Raw genomic sequence first — 27,055 nt, 5'->3', positions numbered from 1 at the left:
ATAAGTAAAATTTTAAAACTAAGCATTTGTTTGCTGTTCAGAAAGCACTGATTCAGGCAGACACCCAAATGGTATTCCGATCATGGGGCAAAGGCAGGGGTTTTTATGAGAAAGGGAAGGAAAGTCTGTAGGTACAAATAAACTTAGTTATTCTTTAGCTCTACATGGTGGTGCTGATTCTAAAGAATCTCCTTAAATTTTTAGTTCTGTAGTCAGAAGGTCTGCTTTCCTGTTAGCTTTATAAACAGTTATTTAGAAGAAAATGCTGCTCTGGCCCCGTCCATCCCAGTCCAAAGGTTATTTTACCCAGTTCAGACATTCCAAGGAGCAAGATATGCAGTGCGGTTCTTCTGGAATGGCTGCCCTGGCTCCATTTTAAAATGACCCCATGTATGTCAACTTTTCACAGTCTCCAGAACTCCTGGTTCTTGCTTTCAGTGTTGATCCTGCCTGGGTCAGTGGTTTTCATCCCTAGCTCCACATCCGAACACCCGGGATGTTACTAATTGTGCCCTGGGTTGCCTCCAAACCAATTAAATCAGAATCTGGAGTTGACACCCACTGCCCTAGGTTAAATTTGGTTTTGTAGCTATTGGCTGGTTTTCTGTAATTAGTTTAGAGCATAGATAATATGACTTGATTTTTTTCACCCTCATCTTATTATCAAGACCAGAAGTAGGAGACCACATACTCTCTCTGCCTTATTTTTTTGACCAATCTAGCAATTTAATACTGTTACTACAGGTGCAGTTTTCTTTCTTTCTTTTTTGCATTCTGCTCTTGACTGTACCAGCTTTATCCCAAGCTGTGCTTCCCCTCCTGATGTTAAAAAAGCTGCAACAGTTCCAGGCTTTGTATCTGCACACTAGGCCCCACCAGTATCCCAAGCAAAAATCCTGAAATACACCTTAATCCTTTGTTCCTGCTATGCTACCAGATTAAACTGTGAAGATTTCTTAGGCCCAAAAGTCTGTTCCCCTATCTCTGTAGTTAAATTATGGAGCCAGTTTCTCTACTTATAAATATAAATTCTTTTGGAGTAAACTGTTTTTAGTTTTTTGTTTGGGGTAGGTTTTTTGTTTTGTTTTGTTTTCTTATATTTGATTTAAAACTTTCTTTAGCCACCTCCTAATACCATCAACCCAACATTTTGTTTTCCTTAAACTAGGAAACAATTATTAACAATAAGATTATTGTTAATACTTAAGGTCTAGGTAATTCCCAGATTCATTTGAAAAATTATGCTAGGGAGAATTAAAAGTTCAGATAAAAGTACAATATGTCTCCTGGAATCTGCTGCCAACTCAGTTAATTATTTGCAGAGAATTTAAAACCAGGGCTATTTTATACATACCAGTTTCGTTTAAACAGAATAACTGTAAATAGTTGTATGATACTAAGCTGTTTTGCTCAACAAATTATCATATTTGAACCTCCTAATGACCTTGTGAGATGAATGTTGTCACCTCCATATTATAAATATGAAGTCTAGATCTCACAAGGGTTAAGTGATTTGTTTAAGGTCACTCAAACGTGAATGCAGCTTTTCTGCTCCAAAGTCTGTGTTTTCTTTAAGACAAACTAGTAAAAATCTAAGTCAAACACAAATCTGTTTCATGTAGTGCACTTCAAAGTCAAAATGTTCCTTTTGTAGCCCTGTCTGGGTTGCTCAGTTGATTGGAGCAGCATCCTGTACACCAAAGGCTGAGGGTTCGATTCCTGGTGAGGGCACATACCTGGGTTTCAGGTTCAATCCCTTGTTGGGGCACGAATGGGAGGCAGTCAGTCCATCTTTCTTGCATCAATGTTTCTCTCTCTTGCTCTGTCCCCCCCTGCCCTCTTTCTGTTCCTCTAAAATCGATAAATATATCCTCAGATGAGGATTAGAGGATTTAAAAGAAGATTCGTTTTGTATTATGCATCAGTCTTTAGCTTAAAAATATATTGCTTGTTGTGATTGTAGAATCACTGGAGTCATATTTCTGCTTCTCTTTGAAGCTAAATTATCCAAGTGTGTTGACAGTCCCTGAGTTTATGAAGTGCAGAAATACTGGGCTTGAATTGTGCAAGTAATGATGTAATATACAATTTAGTTTATAGCAAAGGCATAGATATGAAGATTATTATTAAGGGTTTTTAGTGATGCTAAAAAAAGGATTATGGTTCATAACAGAGCTACAAGAATTCCTACAAGTTCAATTCTTTGCTTATTAATATTAACTCAAGTGATAGGTGATGATAATTGAGATAATCACAACAGAATTCTAATTGAATTCCTTAGTAACAGCAAAACTAGCCCCTCACTAATTTTAATGTAGATTAGGATGTAAAACAATAGTTATTTGCCCCCCAGTAACTTTAATTTAGATTAAGATATGAAATAATTGGTGACTTAATGCATTCTCACACTCTACTGTGAGTGGGCCAAAGCTCTAATTTTACCAAGGGGGGAGGAGATAGTCAGGAGGTGACTGCCTTGTGATCATATGATACTTTCTTAATTTATTGCATGACACACATTTGTTTGTAATAATTAGTCTGTTTCCAGATTGTCTAGTAAAACATTTTTTCCCTTTTCATATATTTTTTATTCTTTTGAATGGCTTTGGGTGAAAGTCAGGGTTTGTTGTTGTTGGTATCTTTCAGTTCTTATGAGTAGTTAAAATTTTCCCTTATTTCTAAATCCTATAAACACTTTTTAACTATCTTAGTTCTAGGCACAGACAGGGTGGAGCAGATGACCAAAACTTATAATGACATCGACATGGTTACACATCTCCTGGCAGAGGTAGGAATATACTTTTTCTTTCTGTAGTACAAAACACTAAAACTTAAAGATCATTTGGAATCTGTCAAATTTTTGTATTGAATGAAAACTAATGCTGTCTTGGCTGTGGGTTATGTAGTATAAGGCAGTTACAGTTGGAATGATTGGCATACCAGCTGACATTCCAAAGCAGAATGGCTCCTGAAGTTAATTGTTTTGAAATTATAGAAGGTTTAGTGGTTTGCTTATTTGTTTGTTTGTTTTTTTGTTATAATGGTACTGGCCAGCTTCCCTACCCCAAAAAAGTAGATGTTACTGAATCTGGAGCACATCTGCCTGTTTAAGAAACAGTTCCGTTGAAAATGTACACCTGCAGTTTGGAGAGCCTTCCAAAGATTTTTGCTCTGCTTGGGTTATTTTTTTAGCTCACTTTGTCCATGACGTTTTTAATGTGCATAGTGTGTCTTTTCCAACCTGCAATCATAGGGAAAAGACCTTAGACTTCCATTTTAGTTGCTCTTATGGAAGACTGCCTTTCTCTTTAAAATACTCCTTCTCCCTCTTCACCCCAGCTCCCCAGAATGATTTTGTATATGCCACTTATCCATTAAAAATAAGTGGGCCTTAAGTTTTGGAAATAACCCATTAATTTGTTTTCATGGACTATGCAGTGAAAGAACAGAAGCTTAATTTTATTTATAGGTTTTAATGTAAGCAGGACCCATACTCATATGTAAGGCAGTTAAATGTGTTTTGACAGTTTCCCATCCTACAGAATATAGTCTGCACCACCACCATGTAGGTAGGATTTCTATGTTCCCAGAAAGAGTAACTTTTGCTTTGGTTGGCTTTTCTGTAGGCATTCCTGCATCATTATCACCAACTTCTTTAGACTCCTTTTTTTCTAAACCCTAAGCAAAACCTTGTAGCTTCAAAACTGTCAGATCCTTGTCCCTATTTTATTTCCCATCATCATTCTTGCACTAGTTGACAGTAGGATTCTTGACTGTGCTTTCCTTTAAGCCTCTGGCTCTCAATCCATGTAAGTTTGCCCTAAATGAAACTTTTTAGCATACTTACCTGATCCCATATCTTAAATACCTAATTCTGTATCATTACCATGCTTTTAAAATTTTTTCTTTTAAATCTATTTTATTGATTACATTATTACAGTTGTCCCATTTCCACCCCCCCATATCTCCCTCCATCCTACACTCTCCCTCCCACCCACATTCCCCCATCTTAGTTCATGTCCATGGGTCATACATGTAAGTTCTTTGGCTTCTACATTTCCTATAGTATATTTAACCTCCCCCTGTCTATTTTGTACCTACCATTTATGCTTCTTATTCTCTGTATCATTACCATGATAGACAGATACATTCAACAAATATTTGTTGGGCTTTTACTGTGTGCCAGATCCTGTCCTCAGTTTTAAAGACTACATTTTTCTAATTCCCCAAAGTTGTAAGTTTAAAGGTTGGGTTGCTACATTCAAATTAATAAGGTTGATTAATCTCACTTAATATCAAGAAATGCCCTCTTGCATTTATAACTACAGTGGTTATCCATTTGACCAACATATACAGGAGTGGGCAAAAGTAGGTTTACAGTTGTGAGTATGTGAAACAGAATTTATTCTTGTATTATTATGTACTAATTATTATATTATTTATTTGTATTAAGAACTACTTATGCCCGCCCCCATATTAAATATCACCTGTGTGCCAGGCCTTGTGTTTATTTGGTATCTGGGTGTTAAAATTAATCTTGATGCTTTCTAGAACATTGCTTTTGTGTTTAGCAAAATTGACTGCAGAAATCTCTAAACTACCATTTAATTTTGTTGGAACTCAAAGAAAAGTGTGTTTGGTATTTTAACAGAGGGATCGTGATCTGGAGCTAGCTGCTCGGATTGGACAAGCACTCTTAAAGCGGAACCATGTCTTGTCTGAGCAGAATGAAGCCCTGGAGGAGCAACTGGGACAAGCTTTTGATCAAGTAAGTGTTTGATAAGTTTTTGCAGCATGAAATAATTAGGTCTTGCCCTGGCTGGTGTAGCTCAGTGGACTGAGCATGGGCCTGTGAACCAAACGATCGCCCTTCGATCCCAGTCAGGACACATGCCTGGGTTGCAGGCCAGTTCCCAGCAGGGAATGCACAAGAGGCAACCATACATTGATATTTCTCTCCTTCTCTTCCCCTGTAAAAGATGAATAAATAAATTTTTTAAATAATAATAAATAAATAATTAGGTCTTGCACAGTGGAGGAATTTCTTTTCCTGGGTGTCCCTGACTTGATGACAATAAGTCGCTAAATAATACCAGTACATGTGGACTTTGTTTGCAACCACTGAACTAACCAGTAGAGAAATGAAATGATACTGTACAGAGGATGCTTATGTGAGTCTACCTCAGTCAGTATAAGAGCCTGTATTCAATGCTTGTCATACTTGTGGCACCCTCCTTAGATTCTAACATTTTATCCTCACCCCTTTGTGTAGACTTCACGTGTGATCTTTTCTTAACTTTATTTTTCAAATATATAAATACCCCAAATAATAGATACCCAATGTTTTGTTTGGGTATCTTTATGCAAAAACCCAAACAAAAAGAGAAGAAATTTTTGAAAATGTAATTATTAAACAATGAATATTTTTAGTGAAAACTGATTTATTATTAACTTTAATGATTAAATTTCAAATACTCTGTAATTTGTTATTTTTATCTAGTTTCATTTATACTTAATATATGCATTATATTTAATAACATTTGAACCTTTATGTTGACAATATTTATTCTCTAGAACTAAAGTCAGGCGGTAATGCGGAGTTATACAGCTTAAAAGTACAAGCCTTTAAAGTAGGGATCTTTTCTGATACTTGGAAGTTTCTTCAGTTTTGTTTTGTTTTTAACTGCAAATGTATCATTATCTTATGTGAAAATTTCCTCCTGTATGTGTCTATTGCATAGAACGTGAAAATTGGCTTTTCTTCTTACCTAGTACAAAAAAAGCTGTATTTGTTGAGTTAATGCTCAAAAATTATAGCTTAGGAAGTATCTGAGGTTTATTATTCTCTTTTTAGCACTTGCTACTTTAGTCAATAAAATCTAGCAGCTAATCATATTACTTTGGTTCATGGTGAGAAATAATTGCTTCATGAATTAGAAGTTATATTTACATATACTGTATTAAAGAATGCAATATAAAAGACATCTTGTAAATCAGGCTCTTTTGCTGTGCAGGTTAATCAACTGCAGCATGAGCTATCCAAGAAAGATGAGTTACTTCGAATTGTCTCCATTGCTTCTGAAGAGAGTGAAACTGATTCCAGCTGTTCTACACCTCTTCGGTTCAATGAGTCCTTTAGCTTATCTCAAGGCTTGCTGCAGCTGGACATGCTGCAAGAAAAGCTTAAGGAACTGGAAGAAGAGAATATGGCTCTTCGATCCAAGGTACATTCAACCTACTTCCCTTTTTCCTTTAATGATTTAAACCCAGGTAGCATTTAGGTGAAATGTGACATAACACAGTCAGTAGTAATATCGACATTCCAATTAGGGAGTGACAGCCAAGACATATGTATTTATTACCCTCTATTGTTTCTTAGATCCCACAGAAAAGTGGATAAAAGCAAGCTGACAGATGAAATAGAGAAAGCCACAGCATAGAATATATATCTTGTGGCATGTAAACAAATAATTAAATAAATGCAGCTGTGGTAAGAACTATGTTGGGAAATTTCAAGGTTCTGTGAGCTTGTATGATGGGGGTGGGGGGTCAAAGTCTTACTTAAGCAAGTGATATTTTAGCTGAGGCTAGGGATTAAGCCAGGCAGAAATGTATGGGGGGTGGGGGAGCGAGTTGGAGAGATAAATAGACATATTTACAAAGGCCCTGAGAGAAGTGAGGGGGAAATGTTTGTCATATCCTTTTCCATACCTTTATTTTATGGTAGAAAAAGCTTTATAAGTGATTAACTTTTCAAATGAGGATTAAAGGTTGTTTTAAGTTAATACTGTAAAACAAGTAGAATATACCACATACTACTTTTTTTTTTCTTGAAGGCTTGTCACATAAAGACAGAAACTATTACCTATGAAGAGAAGGAACAACAACTTGTCAATGACTGTGTTAAAGAACTTCGTAAGTATTAATATATTCTGTTTGCCTTTGGGCAGTTCTTTGGTGTGATATCTCCAACTCACAAATTAAATCAACGGTTTTAGTAGAAACATCTCAAGAAACAGTATTAAATAATTACTAAAGATCTTGGAATATCACCTTGAGCCCATAGCTGTAAATAAAATACCATACGTAATTCTAAAAACTATCTTTGTTTCAGTTGCCATCGTCATTAAATAAAGATCTATTTTTCTGTCAGCTGTAGCATGCTAAGAGTGAAAGAAACCAAAGCTCTTACTTATTCTGTTGATGAGAAAATAGTCCTGTAGAGAATGTGATTCGCCAGAGTCAGAAAACGATAGATTAGTTGCAGAGCCAGGTCTTACATTCCATGTGTAATTTATTAAGTGCCAACTGTGTGTCTATAAAGGAATATATTTTGGTTTGATGTAATGTTAACTAAAATAATTTTTAAAGTAAATTATTTGGAAAAAGATAAGCTCTACTGGAGAAAGATACTCAATTTCTCTATACGTTTATAGCCTTTTATGTTGGAAGAGAAAGTGTAGCATCACATTGGTTCCTGTGGGCTGTGGACCTTAGAATGTGTTCACTTAAAATAACAGAATATTAGAGAACCAGAGGGACGGTAAATTGAATCTTCTTCATCTAAATTGTCGTTACCTACCTTTTACACTTTAGAAAGCAGAGAAGATATTACTTGCCCAAGAGCTCAGATCCTGGTCTCCTTCCTTCTTGTTGCCATCCTATGAAATGTTGTTGGCTTTCTGTCCATTAAAAAATAGCTTTATATGACATTGAGAAATGGTTCTGCCACTTGTGTTTAGATATCAAAATTTTTATATGAAATAAAGATTTATTTTCCCAGTGGAATTCTAAAGTTTCTATTTCTTGTGTATTCAAGAATGCTAGGCTGTAAGAATTGGGTAGAGGGCCTGTTCAGTTTGCCAGGTATCCCAGAAAGTCTCTCTCCTACAGAAGCATCTCAGTAACTTTGTCAGTAGGTTTAAGGGATTGTGACTATTCCATTCTAGAAACGCTCTTTTGTTAGACTTGTTAAGTTCAGTTTTCATTGCTTGTGGGAGTTTATTCACATCCCTGAAGAGTTTTCAAAGACATAAATGAGAATTACGTCTTGGCACTTGCAAAGAAATATAATTTACCTATATCTTTTCAAACCTTCTTGTCCTTCATAAAGAAAAAGATTAAGTACTTGAACAATAATTAAATTTAAAAAATGCTAAAAATAAAAAGAAAAAAGAAAAAGATTAAGTATGTATCTTTTTAATAATGAAAAGATTGAAGCAAAACTTTTAGCTTGCCTTCACAAGTCACCTCTTTTTAGCTTTATTGCCTCATTCAATTCCTAAGATTAGCCTGTTTCAAAAAGAATCTTTATTTTTTAAGTTTATGTTAAAGAAAAATGTATTTGTGATAGTTTAGTGCTTGTTCTAAACAGGATTTGACCCACAGGCCATAGTTTGTCAACCCCATTCTACATTTATATTAATTTTTAAAATTCTTATTTGTTTTTCAGGTGAAACAAATGCTCAGATGTCCAAAATGACTGAAGAATTGTCCGGGAAGAGTGATGAACTGATTCGATACCAAGAAGAGATCTCCAATCTCTTGTCTCAGATTGTGGATCTTCAGCACAAACTTAAGGAAGTAAGTTCATTCTTTCATTCAACAGATGTTTTTTAAGCCCTGATCTAATACTGTGCTAAGCACTGTGCTAAGTGCTAGATTAATCAAAATAAACGGGTTCCTGCCCTTTTACAGTGATCACTGTTTTAGTCTTCTCTGTGTCATGAAGTGTGGATAAGTGCTTTCAAGTCACTATTTCTCTCCTTAATGATACCAAACCCAAGGCTGGCTACTCACAGCTCGAAAGTCAGTGATCAAGAGACAAGGGCTGGTAGAAGGAAGGAAGATTTTTTCACCTTGTGCCTGAGAAGGTGGCAGACTCCCATCACAAAGACCGTCTTCACAGTGGGACACTGGCAGGGGTCTTTGTAAGGAGGGAGACAGAAGGGAAAACAACAAAACAAAGGAATCATAAGAAGGGGGTTGAGAGTTCTCCATTGAGACAACTACAGGCAAGCCAACAGTCTGTTCAGATAACTGGTTTAAGGTCAGCACATCTCCCAAAACTGGAATGTCTAAAGGTTGAAGTCTGCTTCTTTTGAAGTTAGTTCCTAGAATTCTTAAGCAAACAGGATGTTTATCTAAAGTCACCTATTAGTTAACAGGCCGTTGTTTACAGAAATAATCTTAAAAGAATGGTGGGGTTGGTTACAGTAAAAGGGGGTTGGGTCTTCCTCAGAAAGTTGGGGTGTGAATTATTGACTCGTGCTCATTGTCCTCTGAACACCTTGATGGATTTTGTGTTCTTCCCATGTTATTGCTCTTATTTGGCTTTTGGAAGGTAAGCTTTTTATAGGCCTCAACATAGGCTATACCCCTGAGGGGCACCCTTAAAGAGAGTAGCCTCTATTTCATATGGGAAGGCTTCACATGTCTCTTATCATATGTTGTTAGCATGTGATTGAGAAGGAAGAACTGAGACTTCACCTACAAGCTTCCAAGGATGCGCAAAAACAACTGACAATGGAGGTAACGAAATCTTCCTTTATTTTGTGTGATACGGGGTGGGCGGGAATAAATAGTTTCTTTCATCTTTATGAATAAGATTTAAAATAACAACAACAAAGACTCAGGATGAAATTATGAGAGTTAAGAAGTAAAGCATTTAAAAAATTCTATCTCTAAAACTAATAACATGGCAACATCCTAATTGACTAATGGGGAAAACCTTGACTTTTATAAGATTCTTTAGGAATAAGTGACCCTTTTACCTGTTTACCTTAACTAACCCAGTATTTTTTAAAATATCAGGAAAAATAGCAAAAATCTCTTATTTGGTACTTACATAAAAATTCTATATGTTAGATATAATTTAGTGGTTCTTTAGCAAACATAAGAATCACATGGCTGGGTGAGTTTTGAATGGAGGTTCCCAGGCATGATCCGCAGAAGTTTCTAATTCAGTAGGTCTGGAATGAGGGCCTAGAGTGTGCGTGTTTAATAAGTATCCCAGCCCTGACGATGCTGATAATACAGTCTGCATACTATACTTGAAGAAATTTTTGAAGTTAAAATGTACTGTGAAAAGCATATATCTTTTAACATGCTTATGAATCTAACAATAAAAATGGTTCTAAAACAAGGGAGAAGAAACTACTTGTTTAGGACAGTTGAGCACCCTGAACTCATATACAGTACTTTGCAGACTTGGTCTTGCCATTTACAGACTTCAGAATAATGTTTAAAATATATATATCTAACAGTGTGCTAAATCTGACTTGACCATAACTATTATATTTCCTCTATAAGATTGTTTAAATGTATGAAACATTAAATATTGAATTGACAGTTATTGTTGTCCCAGCTACATTTTGGAATTTTAAGAAATCGTGTTTATATATAATTCTGGCCAAGACTCCCCTAATTCTGGCAGCTTGAAATATATATGTGCTCTCCTTGCTTAGTTTGTTTTAGAGTGTTTGTATTGAAATGAATTATATTAATAAATTTAGCTAGCCCTCTGGATAAAATTAATACTTATCCCAATGGGTTTTTTCCTCCATTGTCATTTTAGGATATAATAAACTGCACTAATTACCATCCTTCCTTTCAGCTGCATGAGTTACAAGATAGGAATATGGAGTGTCTCGGAATGTTACATGAATCCCAAGAAGAAATAAAGGAACTTCGTAGTAGATCTGGCCCTGCTGCTCATCTCTACTTCTCCCAGTCATGTGGAGTTTTTTCTGGGGTAACAAACTGAGAAAGATGTTATATATTTGAGAAAATTTGCTTAAAATTAAATTGTCCGAGAGTGTACAGTTTCTGATGATATAAAGCATCTTAAGAAGAGATTATATGGATTGTCCTTTGATTTAGACCTTAATTTGCATATCTACATTTATCTTAATGACCATCCACATTTATCCTAATACACTCAATGAACCCCAGGGTGATTAGGTTCAGGTTTGTGTACCTCCGAGCTCCTTAAACTTGGGTCATCCTTACCCTAGGCCCACTCAGCCCACTTATTCAAATAGTGCTCTGTGCATCTAAAATCTTTTATAATAGCTCTTGAGTTTCTTGATATACTTAACTTCAGTTAGAATATAGGCCCTATGGGAACAGGGAATTATATTTATTTAATGAAAACGTCTCAGTTTATGCCAGAATTTGTAATGTTGGTTCAAAGATTTATTTTAGCAATCTAGTTCTTAAACATGTACATGTAATCCTGTGAAATTTTTTAAAATATGTGAACTAAATCATGGTGGATTTACTGAAGAATATTGAGGGTACATTTTTGTTTTTTAACTTTTTAATTTTGAAAAAATCTTAAATTTAGAATGAATTCCAACAATAGTTCTCATATATGCTTCACTTAGATTCTTTGGTTTTTAACCATTTATTACAATCTGCTATATTGTTCTCTTATTATCTTCTGGACCATTTAACAGTAAGTTGTAGGTACACCCTATTTCCCCTTAATACTTCAGTGTGTGTTCACTAAAAACAAGGGCACTCTCCTATATAACCACACCACACCCACCAATGTCAGAAAATTGACATCAGTATAATACTATAATTGCCAGATGGTGATTTTCTAATTTCATCATGTTCTCAACATTTATTAATTATCATTCTTTTGTAAGTTAGAGCTTTTCTGTCTCATTTATTCATTTGTTCATTAAGTTATTTCAGTATGGACTCATATATTCCTATTTTCGTCAATTGATTATACCTCTTTTTTTTTTTTTAATTTTGATAGTCCAATTGTCCCAGATATGGCCAGGGCGATTGCCTTCAAGTTCATCTTGCCCTTTCGCTGTCCCAGTCCTGGAATCAGCAATTTCTCCAGCTTGCTCTGGTTACTTTTACTGAGGAATGGTATTTAGAATCCAAGATCTGGATGCTGTGTGTCCATTGCCGCTAGAATATCGTTGCCTCCAGGCCCTTCAGTAGATAAAGCTGAGAAGCATATGTATGTTTGTATACACACCCACACAGGCACTTCTGTATCTTTCCTTCCATCCATGTTGTTCACACCAGTACCTCCAGTTCCAGTCATTGTCAGCTCAGCCCCCCTGAGCATGCCGCCCGTGCTAGTTGAATTCTCATCCCTGCCCAGGGGAAGGAGAAGCCTGCTTATTTGTCTTTTAATGATTTTTCTATATTATAAAAGCTGTACATGTTTTATTGTAGAAAGTTAGAAATTACAGAGAAGTTCAAAGAAATTGTCAAATACCATCAAATCCTGCCCTCCACAGAATCACTAATAACATTTTGGTTTATAGCCTTTGGTACCTTTTATTTTTGTGTCTACATATGTAATATTTTCTGTTTATCATATTGGTTTTGTCACTGCTTTCCCCAAAAAGTTGTTGGTTTTTGTTTAAAAGTTACATTTCCAGGATGTCTTTTTTTCTTCTATATTTATTTGAATTTCTTGTATTATAACACTAAAAGTTCTGGATTTTGGAGACTCTGTTAATTAATTATAAGGACAACTCATTTCTCCTAGCAGGCTTCTTACATAATTATTTTAGGAATCTCAAACTCTTTTTCTTAGGAATCTCTGGCATCTGAGATTGAGGGGACCATGCGTAAAAAATTGAGTTTGGATGAGGACTCTTTGCTCTGTAAACAAAAGTAAGTACAGATCATGTGCATGAGTTATTACTCAACCATTGGGATGGAAATTTAAAAGAAGCCACAATCCAAACTGATAGGTATTACGAAATTCAGTGGTAAATCTGCTTACTTTACAGTTTTTTTCCTAATACTCACATTTGTGAGAGTACTCTTGTTCTGGATTTTATTTTTTAATGATCTCTCCTAACCTTTAGAGACTATTTAAGGTGGCTTTATTTTTTAACTAATTACACGCACACATCTCTTTTCTAAAGTGCTCCAGCAGTAGGGAGTGGCAATAATGAACACTTCTATTTTCACAGAGCCCAGCAGAAGCGGGTATTCGATACTGTCAGGATTGCCAATGACACACGGGGCCGCTCTGTCCCATTCCCAGCTCTGCTAGCCATTCCAGGCTCTAACCGTTCAAGTGTCATCATGACAGCAAAACCTTTTGAGTCTGGCTTACAACAAACAGAGAACAAAACACTGCTGAGCCAGAGGAGCAACTCGGAGGAGGTTCCAGGGTAAGACATAGGTCATGGCAGTGGAAAAAAATCTAAGTTTCATGGCATGTTTCTCGTGGCATCGACATAACAGATTCACATACTCAAATTCTGGCATTGCTCTGTGCCTTCCCAAAAAAGTTCTGGAACTGTCAATTTCCACTCAGTAATGATGCCAAATGTCATTATTGGTAAGACCGATTGCTGATATCATAAAAGTTTTTTGGAGTAAAAATGCTACATTTAATTAAGCAATTCAGAATGGAGCTTGCATTAAACTCTGAAATTCTTTTCTACTTTCTTCTTTGGTGTGGCAAAGTTTAGATTTAAATCTTCATGTTCAAATTCAAATTTGTTTGAAAGTGTTTGGTCATTGGTAGTTGTGCATGTTATCACACGACACCTTCTCATAACCCGTGTTCATAATCTCAACTGCTTTGGTGCCTTTAGGATAAATAAGTGCGAATACCTATTGAGGAAAACTTGCTCTTAATTTCCTATTTGTTTAAACCTGGATATCTTTCCACTTTCACTGAACTGAGTATGTAATTCTGTTCACTGATGTACACATAACTAGAAATTAAATAGCAATTACTGGACAGTCAGCTGAAAGCTTTTGAAATGTAAATGTTTGGCCCCTGAGAGAAACCTTTCCCAACATAGAAATCATTATTCTGGATTTTCAGTTGCATGGCCTTGTCTATAGTGAGCATGTTCTGCACCCACAGTAGCTTTATGAATTAATACTGCCTTACTTGGGGAGGCTGAACCAACAGATATGTGTGAATTCACACATAGTAGCCAGGAGCAACTACAACTCAGCTTGTTGCTCCTTCTTTTGATATTCAATTGTAACATACCTCTAATTTTAAAAGTGGTGAAAAGTGAAAAAATGTGTGTCACAGGACTATGAAAACGCAGCATTTATAAGTCTTGTTCTTTGCTTTTTAAATATTCTATAATAATCATAGAGGATTCTATGGCCTGAAGCAGTTTTTTTCACATTTTAATATTTTTGAAATTATGTTTTACAGCTACATGTCAGAGTTCAATGGGTAGCATTTTTTTCTTTCTTGGTAGTACATAAAATAATGTAGTACATAAAATAACGGTACCTTTTGTAATCAATGGTATTACAGATTTATGATTAGGATAACATTTACTTTTTGACTAAACTGAATTTATAGATGGTCATATTTCATATATCAAGTAAAATAGAAAAGTTGGTAAACATAACATAATATATATATTTTTGCCTATCTGAAGTCACTTGAAATGATCTATAAAAATGATATGTAATACTGATGGTTTTGGTTTGTTGTTACTATTTCTGTAACTTTATTTCAAATACCTAAGAGAAAGTACTGTGTTTTTGAGATCAGTCTTTTGAACATTCACCATTATAAAACAAAGAAGTCTGAGTTGTGTTCATGGCCCTTACAGACCTACTCAGTGATGTGACTTTCCCATAGGAGCATTCAGAAGGTGGTTCAACCAGAACCCTCTGGGGATAGTGATCTGGCTACAGCCCTGCATCGCCTTAGTCTGCGGCGACAGAACTACTTAAGTGAGAAGCAGTTCTTTGCTGAAGAATGGGAGCGGAAGATCCAGGTTCTGGCTGACCAGAAAGAAGGGGTTAGTGGCTGTGGCACCCCCACAGAGAGCCTTGCCTCTCTCTGCACTGACCAGTCGGAGATCACAGACTTCAGTAGTGCCAGTTGCCTTCGGTGTTTTATGCCTGAAAAATTACAAATCGTCAAACCCCTTGAAGGTAATAAATCAGCAAAGGCCATTTTTCAGCCATTTTCCTTATTGGCCCTTGGTTCCCCTAGAATTGAAATTTGTATTGCAATTGTAAGAGCACTATGTGCAGAAGGTATCTTTATTATCCCTGAATACCGCGGTTTGGGTGACAGTGCTTTGCAGTACTTTGTGGGAAATGAATGAAGAGATCTGCATTCTCCAGGTCAGCCAGCAGTTCTCTTTTACTGATTATTTTTTTAATATAAAGCTGAGGGAAGAAGAGTAAGCTTTTCTTGTCCTTTGCCAAGGAATATCATTGATGACATTTTTATGGTAAGATAAATGGGATGTGATAAGTAAAAATAACCTAGTTGGAATACTTCACCTCTACCTTTTCAAAAAAGAGTTCTTTATCACAGTAATATCATCTACTTAAAGGTATATGTGCCTCTATTTTTCTTTTCAGGTCTGTTCATTTCAGTTCAGTTTCTCTTCTCTCCTAAGTCAGAACTTGAATTCAAAGTAAATTTTTGTTTGATAGAAAATGACAGTCTTCAAATGATTCTCTGCTATTATCACAAGAGAGTCTGTATTACATAAAGCTTTGAGTGGGGAAACCTATGAAGACCCCCTCAAACTCAAAGGTTCTGTATCTCAGTTTTATTCATTAATGATCAGTGCAAGTATTTGTCAGAGTTGCCATTTTTAGGATAAAATTACTATACTCTCATAATTGGACATTGCATCTGGTACAGATTCCTGGGATAATCATTCAGCAGGGTCTGTAGACAGGAACCACAGGGTGACATCCTCTGAGGCACGTATCTTCCTTCTCATCACTGCTTCTGATCTAATTTCCTATTAAGGGTGTTGTCTTGTCTTTTCACCCCTGCTTTAGATGTCCTTTTTAAAGTTAACTTTTGAAGTAGAAAGATTATTATTTGTATCTTGAACAACTTATCAGTCTTTCACAAAGAACTTCAATTTTCAAATTTTACCAGAATATTAAGACCAAACGGTTTTGTTATTACTACATTTTTAAAAATATATTTTATTGATTGTGCTATTACAGTTGTCCATTTTCCCCCCTTCATTCCCCTCTACCCTGCACACCCCCTCCCACCTACATTCCCCCCCTTTAGTTCATGTCCATATAAGTTCTTTGGCTTCTACATTTCCTTTACTATTCTTACCCTCCCCCTTTCTATTTTCTACCTACCATCTATGCTACTTATTTTCTGTACCTCTTCCCCCTCTGTCTCCTACTCCCCTATTGATAACCCTCCATGTGATCTCCATTTCTGTGATTCTGTTCCTGTTCTAGTTGTTTGCTTAGTTTGCTTTTGTTCTTGTTTTAGGTGTGGTTGCTAATAACTGTGAGTTTGCTGTCCTTTCACTGTTCATATTTCTTATCTTCTTTTTCTTCGATAAGTTCCTTTAACATTTGATATAATAAGGGCTGGGTGATGATGAACTCCTTCAACTTGACCTTATCTGAGAAGCATTTTATCTGAGAAGCATTTTATCTGCCCTTCCATTCTAAATGAAAGCCTTGCTGGATAGATTAATCTTGGTTGTAGGTCCTTGCCTTTCATGACTTGGAATACTTCTTTCCAGCCCCTTCTTGCCTGTAAGGTCTCTTTTGAGAAATCTGCTGACAGTCTGATGGGAACTCCTTTGTAGGTAACTGTCTCCCTTTCTCTTGCTGCTTCTAGGATCCTCTCCTTTATTTTAATCTTGGCTAATGTAATTATGATGTGCCTTGGTGTGTTCCTTCTTGGGTCCAACTTCTTTGGGACTCTCTGAGCTTCCTGGAAGTCTACTTTCTTTGCCAAATTGGGGAAGTTCTTTTTTATTATTTGTTCAAATAACCTTTCCACTTGTTGCTCTTCCTTTTCTCCTTCTGGCACCCCTATTAATTCGGATGTTGGAACATTTAAAGATATCCTGGAGGTTCCTAAGCCTCTCCTCGTTTTTTTGAATCCTTGTTTCTTCATTCTTTTATGGTTGGATGTTTCTTTCTTCCTTCTGGTCCACTCCATTGATTTGAGTCCCAGTTTCCTTCCTATCACTATTGGTTCCCTGTACATTTTTCAGTATTTCACATAGTATAGCCTTCATTTTTTCATCTAATTTGTGACCAAATTCAACCAGTTCCGTGAGCATCCTGATCACCAGTGTTTTGAACTGTGCATCTGATGGGTTGGCTATCTCTCTGTCACTTAACTAAGTGACATATTTTTTCTGGAGCTTTGATCTGTTCTTTCATTTGGGCCATTTTTTGTTTGTCTTGACGTGCCTGTTACGTAGTGAAGGGTGGAGCCTTAGGTATTCATGCAGGTGGGGTAACCCAAGTCTCTGGGTTGTGACACTGTATGTGGGGGAGGGGTCAGAGAGGGAACAATGGCATTTGCTCCACACTCTGCCGGATTTCAGTCACTTCCCCTGCTTCCCCCAAACAAACTGGGCCCTTCTGGTGCTGATTCCCATGTGGGTGGGTTTGTGTATGTTCTAGGACCCTGTGGGTCTCTCCAACAAACTCTCCTGTGAGGTTGGGAGTTTCTCCCACTGCCTCGACCCCCACAGGTGTTTCCAGTCAGAGGTTTGAGGCTTTATTTCCCCTCACTGGAACCCTGGGTTGCGCAGTCTGTCCTGCTCCCCAATTGTTTCTCCTGGTTTATCTGCTCGCGAATGTGGGACCCCCCAGTCTGCAATCCACCACCTTGCTGGGTCCACCAGCTGCTGCCTTGCCTGCCCCGGTCCTCCAGCCACTGCCTTGCCGAGAGTTCTCTCTGCCCCGCTACCTATCTCCACTCCTCCTACTGGTCTAGATGAATGTGTCTTCTTTAACTCCTTGGTTTTCAGACTTCCATACAGTTTGATTTTCTGTCAGTTCTGGTTGTTTTTTGTTTTTAAATTGTTGTCCTTTTGGTTGTGTGAGGAGGCAGAGTGTGTCTATGCCTCCATCTTGGCTCGGAAGTCCCTCTATTATATTTTTTACACATAGTTTTTAGCTTCTGCTTCAAGATTTAATATTGTGAGAAATTTATAACATGCCATTTATTTATTTATTTACTTACTTATTTTTGTCTGTCTTCATATTCAGGATCACAAACTCTACACCACTGGCAGCAGCTTGCTCAACCAAATTTAGGAACCATTCTCGACCCACGACCAGGTGTTATCACTAAAGGCTTTACCCAGTTGCCCAAGGATGCCATGTATCACCTCTCAGATTTAGAAGAGGATGAAGAGGAAGGTATCACTTTTCAGGTTCAGCAACCTCTCCAAGTAGAACAGAAACCTCCAGATCCCAAGCCTATTACAGAAATCTTTCTACCACCTATTACTTCAGTAGGTGGTCCAGTTACAGGTGAGAGGAGTGCTTTTGAATATAGTCTAATAACTAGTTATGCTTTGCATCCTGACTTACTACATGCTCAGCTGACTACCTCTACTAAGTCTCACTGCATTGTACATAGTCTTGTAACATAATGTAAGGTAATAAAGATCTATAGCATTTAGTGGCTTTTCTAATTCTACTTTATCTTAGCCAGCTCACATAAATAGATTAGGCAGAGAGAGGGATCAATTCAGTCTCTGGTTTCAAACTTTCTGGGCCCCCAACCTCTTTACATTCTTAAAAATCATTGAGAATTCCAGAGAGCTTGTCTTTGTGGGTTGTGTCTATTGATAATTACCATATTACAAATGAAAACTGAGAAATTCTAAAAGTATTAATTCACTAAAAAAATAATAATTACATGTTGATACAAATATGTTTTATGAAAAAGAGCTATTTTTTAAGTAGTGGGAAGAATGATTTTATTTTACAATTTTGCAAATCTTTAATTTATGGCTTAATAGAAGATAGATTCTCATCTTAGCTTCCACATTCAATTTATTATAATTTTTGGTTTTTGGTTAAGGAGTGCAAAGAAAATGCACCTCACACAGATATGTAGTTGGAAAAGGAAAGAGTATTTTAATGGCCTCTTCAGGTGTTTGCAGACATTCTTTAATTTTACACCAAAATGTGATAAGTGGGAGTTTAAGGTTTATAGCAATATGGAATCTATTGGTTTCAATATTGTAGCAATATGGAACCCTATCAGTGAACTTTTCATACTTTGTTGTGTTAAAATCTATTGGACTATCCTACATTTTTAATGCATTTTTCCCCTTGCATGATTTTGTAACATTACTCATTGGTCATTTGGAAAATACTGATTCACTGCATTGTGCAGATCTTCCAAATGCTGGCACATTTTGTAATATAACATATCTTACTGGGTAAGTCTTTTAGTATTAGGAAGCTTTCAAGCTCTCAGTGGTAGATACAAGTTTTCCAAATTTTTGAGAAAAATTGCATTTTCTCTCAAAAGCTCAAATTTTGTCAGTGACATAACTGTAGTTTGTCTATTAGTTCTTTCAAGTGAAAATGTTGTCCCATGAAAAAATTTTAAATCAGTTGCACATGTGCTTTTCCTCTAGTATCTTGGTAAGCCACAGAGTTCTTAATACTTCCTTCCCATTTTATCACACACAATACTAAAAAGATTCAAGAGCCCTGGCTGGTGTGGCTCACTGGGTTCAGCACTTCCTGTGTCCAAAAGATTGCCAGTTCAATTCCCAGTCAGGGCACATGCCTGTGTTGTGGGCCAGGTCCCCAGTTGGGGGTGCACGAGAGACAACTACACGTTGATGTTTCTCTCCCTCTCTTTTTCCCCTCCCTTTCTCTAAAAATAAATAAATAAAATCTTTTTAAAAACTAAATTGAAAAGAGATTCAAGAGTCAAGATTTAATGAATAATTTTTACTGCTTCATCAAGGATATTCTTATGTGAATTTGGCATTTTGTTTTGTTGCTGTTGTTTTTAACATTTTTTATTGTTGTTCAAGTACAGTTTTCTGCCTTTCCTCCCACCCCTCCTCACCACCCCGTTGTTGTTGTTTTTAATACTATGAGTAGACAACAGTGAAGAATACTGGTACAACTTAGTGCCATTGCCTTGATTAGTGCTAAGGAGTCAGCAGTCTGACCCCACATTGCTTTTGGACCAGCAGTGCAAATGCCAACCCAATTGAAAAGGCAGATAGTATCTTCACATTGCTTGAAAGTACCTTTGATCTATAGCCTCCTACAACAATGTCTGTAAACTTTGAGAACCACTGGAGTAGGTAGTTTGGCTAAAAAGATTGCATGACTAGATCTTGGTTGTTGTTAATGTATTTTTTTCAGAATGGGTTTTTCTCTTATTTCTAAGTTATTCTTAATCTTTTTAAATTACAGGGGGTTTTTTTAAGTATTGAAGGATTCAGCTACACGCAAACAGTCAATACTAATACAATATTATATATATTTTATTTTGGACTTGGGGATTTTTGTGCAAATGATACTGGATAAGTGCTGCATTATTAGTAAATAATAATGAAATTTTTTACATTATTAACCTGGTCTTTCAATTTTGTGTTTGATTCCCTAAAAGTCTCTACTTCAGTTGCAACCTCAAACCCAGGAAAGTGTCTGTCATGCACAAACTTGACATTCACCTTCACCACCTGTAGGATATTACATCCCTCTGATATCACTCAGGTTACCCCCAGGTAGGTCTGGGCAATTTGAGGCTTTACTTCTTTCCTCAACTATGTTTTTATGAATTTCTTTTAAAAATTACTTTCATTGTAATGAATTTTAACTAATGTTCTGTGATAATGTCTTTAGAATATTTTCACATTGTATTTTCTCGTTCGATCACTATAAGTCTTTGAAGTAGGCAGGAAAAGTGAGTATGTGTTGTGTAAACAAAGAAAATGAGGCATGGAAAGTTCATGTGACTGGTCCAGGGCAGACAGGTAGTAAATGGCCCAACAGTTAGCCAAACTGCAGGCATAGTGATCAATAGAATTGATTGTAGAATTGAAGAGCCAGTCCTCTCCACACCAGAGTATCCTCAGTTCTGACAGCACCTGCAAGATCATGGGATTCCCAAAACTACTCTCTGGTTCAATTAATTTGCTAAAAGGGCCCAGAACCCGACTGAATGCTGTTATGCTCATGGTAACTGTTTATTACAAGGAAAGGACACAGGTTAAAATTAGCCAAAGAAAGAGATGCATAGATCAGAGTCTGGGAGGGTTTCACTTGCAAAACTTCCCTTGTCCTTAGGATTCATGACTTCTCGCATTGATATATGATAGTGCACACAGAGTATTGCCAGCCAGTGTCCAGATTTTGTTTGAAGCTTCATTGCATAGGATGATTGATTGATTGATTGATTACCTGTATGATTGAACTCTCTTCCAGGTCCACCGACCCGAAGCCACCACCCTAATTCACATGATTAATCTTTCTGACATGGCCAGGCCCCCACCTACAACTGCTGGGTGTGTCCAGCCCACCCCACGATTTACTGTGGCCAGCCTCTATCCTGAAAAAAGACACTTCTGTCAGATATGGCGTAGATTACCTCCCAGAAGCTAAGAGCAAAGGCCAGACCCCTTTAGATAAGGCCAAAGTATTTACAACACAGGCAAGAGCATGGATATTCCAACATGTAGTTGAGGAATCTCAATAAGCCATATTGCTGCTATTCCTATCCTAGCAACTCCCAAATAGAATCTAAGGTAGTCTTCAAAAATATGTATAACATTGTAGTGATACTATTAATTAGGAGGAGAGAAGAAAAATAAAGCAAAGAGTCATCAAGAGTAAGGCTATACAATGGATAGAGAAATAAAACTAATGTGAAAATTGTACCATAAAGTTTTATATACTTGCTAAGGTGAGCCCTGTATTTGAGTATTTACCTTCCAGCTACCATGGTGGAGGGAAATAACATTATGATTCACGGCGTCTATTAGATAGAAGCAAATCAGTTATTTAGGAAAGCATCTGGGTGATACCCAGTGAAGATCTCAATAAAGTCTGTGATGAACAGATATATCTGCAGTCTCCCTACATTGTTATTATAGTCAACAAAATAAATGTTATAAAATTGGTTCCTGAGGGGACTCTCAACTCAGGTTGTTGCCATCGTATGAAGTGTACACCTTGAGAAAGAACAGACAAATTCTACCGTAAAGTAGGGACAAGGAGGTGGGCCCCTGACAGGACAGTGTGTGGACCTCATCGGTTCAGAGATTTGTAGTTTAACCAAGCAGTCAGTTGTTTGTATTTTGCTTATTTTGTACTAGTTAGTACTTTGGAAAGTTTATTTAATAATTCTAAACTTCTTTTTTGTTCATAATCTTTAAAAATCTTGGTATCTTCATATACTGAGTATTTTCTCTTGAAGTGAAAGTTCACCTATTAAATATGCTAACATTGGGGGAGAAATTGACTAAAGAAATATCCTCCCCATTCTATCAACATTTCTTGCTTAATTTTTTTCTTTGTTAAAAAAAAAGAAAAAGAAAGATTCTAATAGGTATTAAAGCTTTAAGTTTTAATTGTCCAGAAACATATGTTCTAAGTTAAGGTTGAGACACATTTGTTTGATGATATCCTTATACTACTATTGTTTGGAATTAATATTTTTTGAAAATTGAAATTTAGCAATTAGAATTTTATCCTTAGTAATCTAAAATTGAAAAATTAAAAAGAAATAAATTTCTCCTTTGAAGAACATCTTTGATTTAATTATGAAAGATTGTATTTTCTAAAATGTTCATTGTTTACTTATAGGTTATTGTCTGTTGGCATATTTCACTTTTTGGAATGGATATACTAATAAAAATTTCTAGAGGTTACTGTCTTTAATATTTAAATTTCTTTCATTTGTCATAAAATTTAATTCTATTTCTATAATTATATAGAGTTAGAACTTAGGAATACATTATCTAAGAGTATAGTAAACTTTCATATCCTATGAAATGTTTCAGTAAGTTTATAACTAAGTTACAAATTATGAATAATTAGCCAGTCATTGAAGTAACATCAAAATTTTCATTCCACAAATCTCTACCACAGAGTTCAGTTACTGGCCTATTCCTCTATATTTACTGGGGATAACTACTGTAATTACTTAAATACTGAGTTGGAGATGGCTTTTTATTTTTAAACTGTCTTTCCTGCATTTTTTTAAAGCTCTGGATTCCCTTCATTATCCTGTGGAAGTAGCAGTAGCAGTTCATCAAACACAGCGGTGAATTCTCCTGCTATGCCCTATAGACTCAGCATTGGTGAATCAATCACCAACCGACGAGATTCCACTGTAACCTGCAGTAGCACCATGAGCTTGGCCAAACTTCTACAAGAGCGAGGCATCTCTGCTAAAGTGTACCATAGCCCAGTTTCAGCAAACTCCCTCCTTCAGCCTCTGCCTAAAGCCCTGGCTATCCCTTCCACACCTCCAAATTCACCATCTCACTCACCTTGCTCTTCTCCTTTGCCCTTTGAGCCTCGAGTACATCTTTCTGAAAATTTTTTGGCTTCCCGACCAGCTGAAACATTCCTCCAGGAGATGTATGGCTTGAGACCTTCCCAGAACCCTCCTGATGTTGGCCAAAGGAAGATGAACTTAGTAGACAGGCTGAAGAGACTGGGGATAGCCAGAGTGATCAAGACCCCCAATGCCCAGGAAAATGGAAGAAACCAAGAGGCAGAAATTGGTCTTCAGAGACCAGACTCTACTGTTTATTTAAAGTCAGGTAGTAATTTATTGAGTGGATTGAGAAGGAATCAGAGTCTTCCAATCATGATGGGTAGCTTTGGCACCTCAGTTTGCACATCCTCATCCAAAATGGATATCTTGAAGGAGGACCGAGGTTCAGCAGATAACTGACCTCTTATACAAATTAGCACATGCAGGATAGATTTGCACTGATGCAGGTAGTCTGGTCTGATGGACAGAAAAGGAATGTTGCAGATGGGTTGTGAATGTGGAAAGAGGAAAGTGAAAGGTTGGAAACAATTGGGATGAGGGAGGCTTTAATGAATGAGGTCTAATAAATTGAAAGTATAAATGAATGGGTCATGAGTATTTGGAGACAGAAAAGGAAAAAAGACTTAATACACTCCTTCAGTTGGATTTTCTTGTCTTGAAAATAAAAAGTTACCAGAAAATAAATTAAGTAATATTGAAATATACCATGAATACTTAATTTACTAGCACATTTATTTTTTGGTGAGCATAGGCATAGAACACCCAGGTTAGGAGGAGGTGGGAAGAGACAAGGAGCAGCTTTGTTGCTGAGAGAAAGCTGTTCTGGAAGGTTGGTGGATAAGCTCGGTCTGTTACCCAGACAACGGTGAGGTGGCTCTTATGTTTTCCCCTGTTGATGTCTTGCTAAATTATACTTCCATCAAATGGCAAGCTCACAGCATTAGCAAGCAAGGAATTTTACTTTTTTTCATAAAATCAGAGTAGCGCAGACTCTCATTTTGCTTTCTGTTTTCAGGCCTTTGAATCTCGGAGAGCCCAAACACCACCCAAATTCCTTTTGTACTTGTGATTAACAAAAGTTCATCTTTTAAATCTATATTTTTATACAACATCCTAAAACACATGTGTGGAGGTAGGAGGAATTTATTTTAAGAAGGAAATATGGGCAAATTAGAATCAAGTAAACTTGTTTTCAGAATATTTCTTCTGGGTAAGTGTAGTGGCCAAGGAATATGAACATAATTGCATTTCCTTGGAGGCTGGATGGGGTTAAATCAGAAGTACAATCAGTAGTAATTAGAGATTATTGTCTATGTATGTCTGTACATTTTTTAATAAGAAAAGTTGGTTGCAACTAAGCTTTTTTGAAAGTATTCTATGCATATTTTTAATGAAAGATGACATGTATTTGCACAAAAATTCTCAGGCACATTAACTTATTTATTTAAGCTGAAGTAAAAACCCAGGTGCTTGCTTTGAGACTTGTGTTTTAAATGTAAAATAAACTTAAAACACATCTGCCTTTTTCTAGATGTCTGTGAATTTATACAATTAACTTTAAAGGGAGAGTCAAAGCTCTTGTTTTTTCTCTGGTTCTTTTTGTTTGTTTTTTACATAATATGTGAAATAACAAAGTGAACCTTGAGAAATTAGTTTTCAGCCTTGTGACAAATTGGCTGTGAATTGGGAAGAAATAGATCTGTTTTCTGGGTGCTTGGCATGGCTTAATCTCGATGGGGCCATTCAGGAAGAGTGAAAGGCATGATGGGGAGATGAGGAAGGGGACTAATTAAATCATTTTTGAAAATGGGAGGCATTGACTTTTTGGTGGTTAGTTTGTGGGTCTTTGGTTGTTACTTAACTGAATTTTCTGAATTAGTCTTGCTCCTCTGGTTCCCACCAATATATTTACTCCCAAGTCAAAATCTTTCCTCTTGAGGTGCCTTTCCTACATGAAGAGCTATGTGCTCAAAGGGGTAGAAAAACCCACATTCATGTAGTGGTAAGAATGTGTGCGTTTTCCATGCTTTTTTATAATCTTTTAACAAAGCTTTTCTAGATAAATTTCTTAAAAACAGAAAGTATCCTCCTCCCTTTTTCTCTTCTCTCAGTCACGCTGAGGTCAGCAGACAGCACACGTACATGTTTAGAAAAGATTTCATCAGGTGTATCAGTGAATTTAAGTGTCCCTGAATGTGGTAGGCATTGGCCAGAAGAATTCCTGATGTTATGTTTCCATAATATCCCAATTCACTTTTTTAAAAATAGTGTCTGAGTTTCTACTTCATAAGTAACTCTGGGGTGCTTATTTTAGGTGATTCTTAGTTTTTTATTTATTCTGTAAGAAAGTAATCTTCCTGTTGCCAGTTTCTAAGAGGCATCAGGAAATAAAGTGTAGGGCCAGAGAGTAATAAAAAATGTTAAATTGTCAGATTTATGTATATTATATAAATTTAAATTAAATATAAGATTCTGGAGTGTTCTGTATAATTAGTATACTTTTCTATAATCAGTGCTAAAATGATCCATTTGGAGGCAGGGCAAGGGCATATTCACACCAAATAAAGCACATCTAATTAAAGAGAACCAGACTTAAGTTTTAGACTGATGCTGCCGTTCCACCAGAAACACGATCGTTGTATACTGGTGCATGCTTGGCTCTAGAAGTAAGTTCCATCTTGAATTGGATTTTACTGTTTTCTGAAGTTTCCACCTAAAATCATTTTTGGTATGGCCTGAGAATCTCTATTATAACAAACTTGTGTGCAAAGTATAGTAAGAAGAACTGGAACCTTGTAGCAAGTTCCTCCTTAACATTTTAGTTTTTCTGTATCAACTGTGTAGGTACTACTGTGCCAGTATAGGAAACACCAATCTTCTGTTCCTCCTTTAAGAAGGTTTTCAGTGATTATACTGCAGGTATTTCTGAGTATCCTGTGATATAGTGGGAAAGATCCTTCCTAAGCTCAGAATTAGAGGTTTTCATGAATTGTGATGATCCCAAATCTTCTGTAATCTTAGGCGTGCATCTTAGGGAAAAGTTAATGATCATTGTTAAAGTAATTTTTAGAAGAGTTTTATACTATATGTCTTCATTTGACACAAATGAACACTGTCAAAGGGGAGAAATAAGTTAAAGGTCATGAGAGCCACTTTTGAATGTGTATTATGTACAGTATTCAAAGCCTGTTATATTTTTTTCTGACCATTCTAGTACATAATTAGTAGTATTTGTTAGTTACTAACATTGACCTTTGACATCTGAACCAGGGCTCTTGAGTGTTTAATGGTCCACTCCTTTGATCTTAGGTGCCTGCAGGCTTGTACTCCAAATGCAGCAAGTGTCTATACTCAGTGGTTTGCATTGCGCAGCACAGCTACCTAGGAATGGCAAAGCTCCCTCTGGGGCAGCCGGGGAAATACTGATGTTTGCTATCTGGGGCTTGACTTTGTCAAACAGCTCTTTGTTGCACCTAGCTTTGCTTTGTCAAATGTAAATCAGATAATAAACATGAGTATCTTCTTAAATTTTCATTTGTCTTCCTGTATATTTATCCCAGTTCTTTTGCAGATAGTCCTGTATAAAGTCTTTTCATTTGTTTTTTTTATGTACAGAAAACAACCTCTATTAACCAAACCAACAATAGTCATAAGTAATAAACAGATCTTACTATATTTTCTTAAGATATTTAAAAAAAATAGAATAGAGGGAGTGTGAAGCAATTCTTTTCTTGGTGTCCACAGTATACTGTTGATACTCTGTAACCACAAAGAAGCTTCATTTCT

At 36.4% G+C, this 27,055-nt stretch overlaps 1 protein-coding gene across 3 annotated transcripts in view; it reads left to right on the top strand.

Annotated features, from left to right (window-relative positions):
• TRAK2 (trafficking kinesin protein 2) overlaps positions 1-26,803 on the top strand; it is a 61,472-nt gene extending 34,669 nt beyond the window's left edge. For all 3 annotated transcript variants that reach the window (XM_037167531.2, XM_053665096.1, XM_053665095.1), the window contains exons 4-16: positions 2,712-2,788; positions 4,652-4,768; positions 6,015-6,224; positions 6,837-6,915; positions 8,453-8,583; positions 9,457-9,531; positions 10,616-10,753; positions 12,572-12,651; positions 12,957-13,160; positions 14,612-14,910; positions 17,989-18,255; positions 20,372-20,489; positions 22,972-26,803. In XM_037167531.2, the coding sequence (XP_037023426.2) occupies positions 2,712-2,788; positions 4,652-4,768; positions 6,015-6,224; positions 6,837-6,915; positions 8,453-8,583; positions 9,457-9,531; positions 10,616-10,753; positions 12,572-12,651; positions 12,957-13,160; positions 14,612-14,910; positions 17,989-18,255; positions 20,372-20,489; positions 22,972-23,668 (2,492 nt within the window). In that variant the 3' untranslated portion in view covers positions 23,669-26,803. The remainder of the gene's footprint in view (positions 1-2,711; positions 2,789-4,651; positions 4,769-6,014; positions 6,225-6,836; positions 6,916-8,452; positions 8,584-9,456; positions 9,532-10,615; positions 10,754-12,571; positions 12,652-12,956; positions 13,161-14,611; positions 14,911-17,988; positions 18,256-20,371; positions 20,490-22,971) is intronic.
• The last annotated feature ends 252 nt before the right edge of the window (positions 26,804-27,055 follow it).

The sequence above is a fragment of the Artibeus jamaicensis genome, unplaced genomic scaffold (genome assembly GCF_021234435.1).
Source record: "Artibeus jamaicensis isolate MK-2021 breed Jamaican fruit bat unplaced genomic scaffold, CSHL_Jam_final contig_391, whole genome shotgun sequence".
Classification (NCBI taxonomy): Eukaryota; Metazoa; Chordata; class Mammalia; order Chiroptera; family Phyllostomidae; genus Artibeus; species Artibeus jamaicensis.
This window is presented reverse-complemented; position numbering and strand designations above follow the sequence as displayed.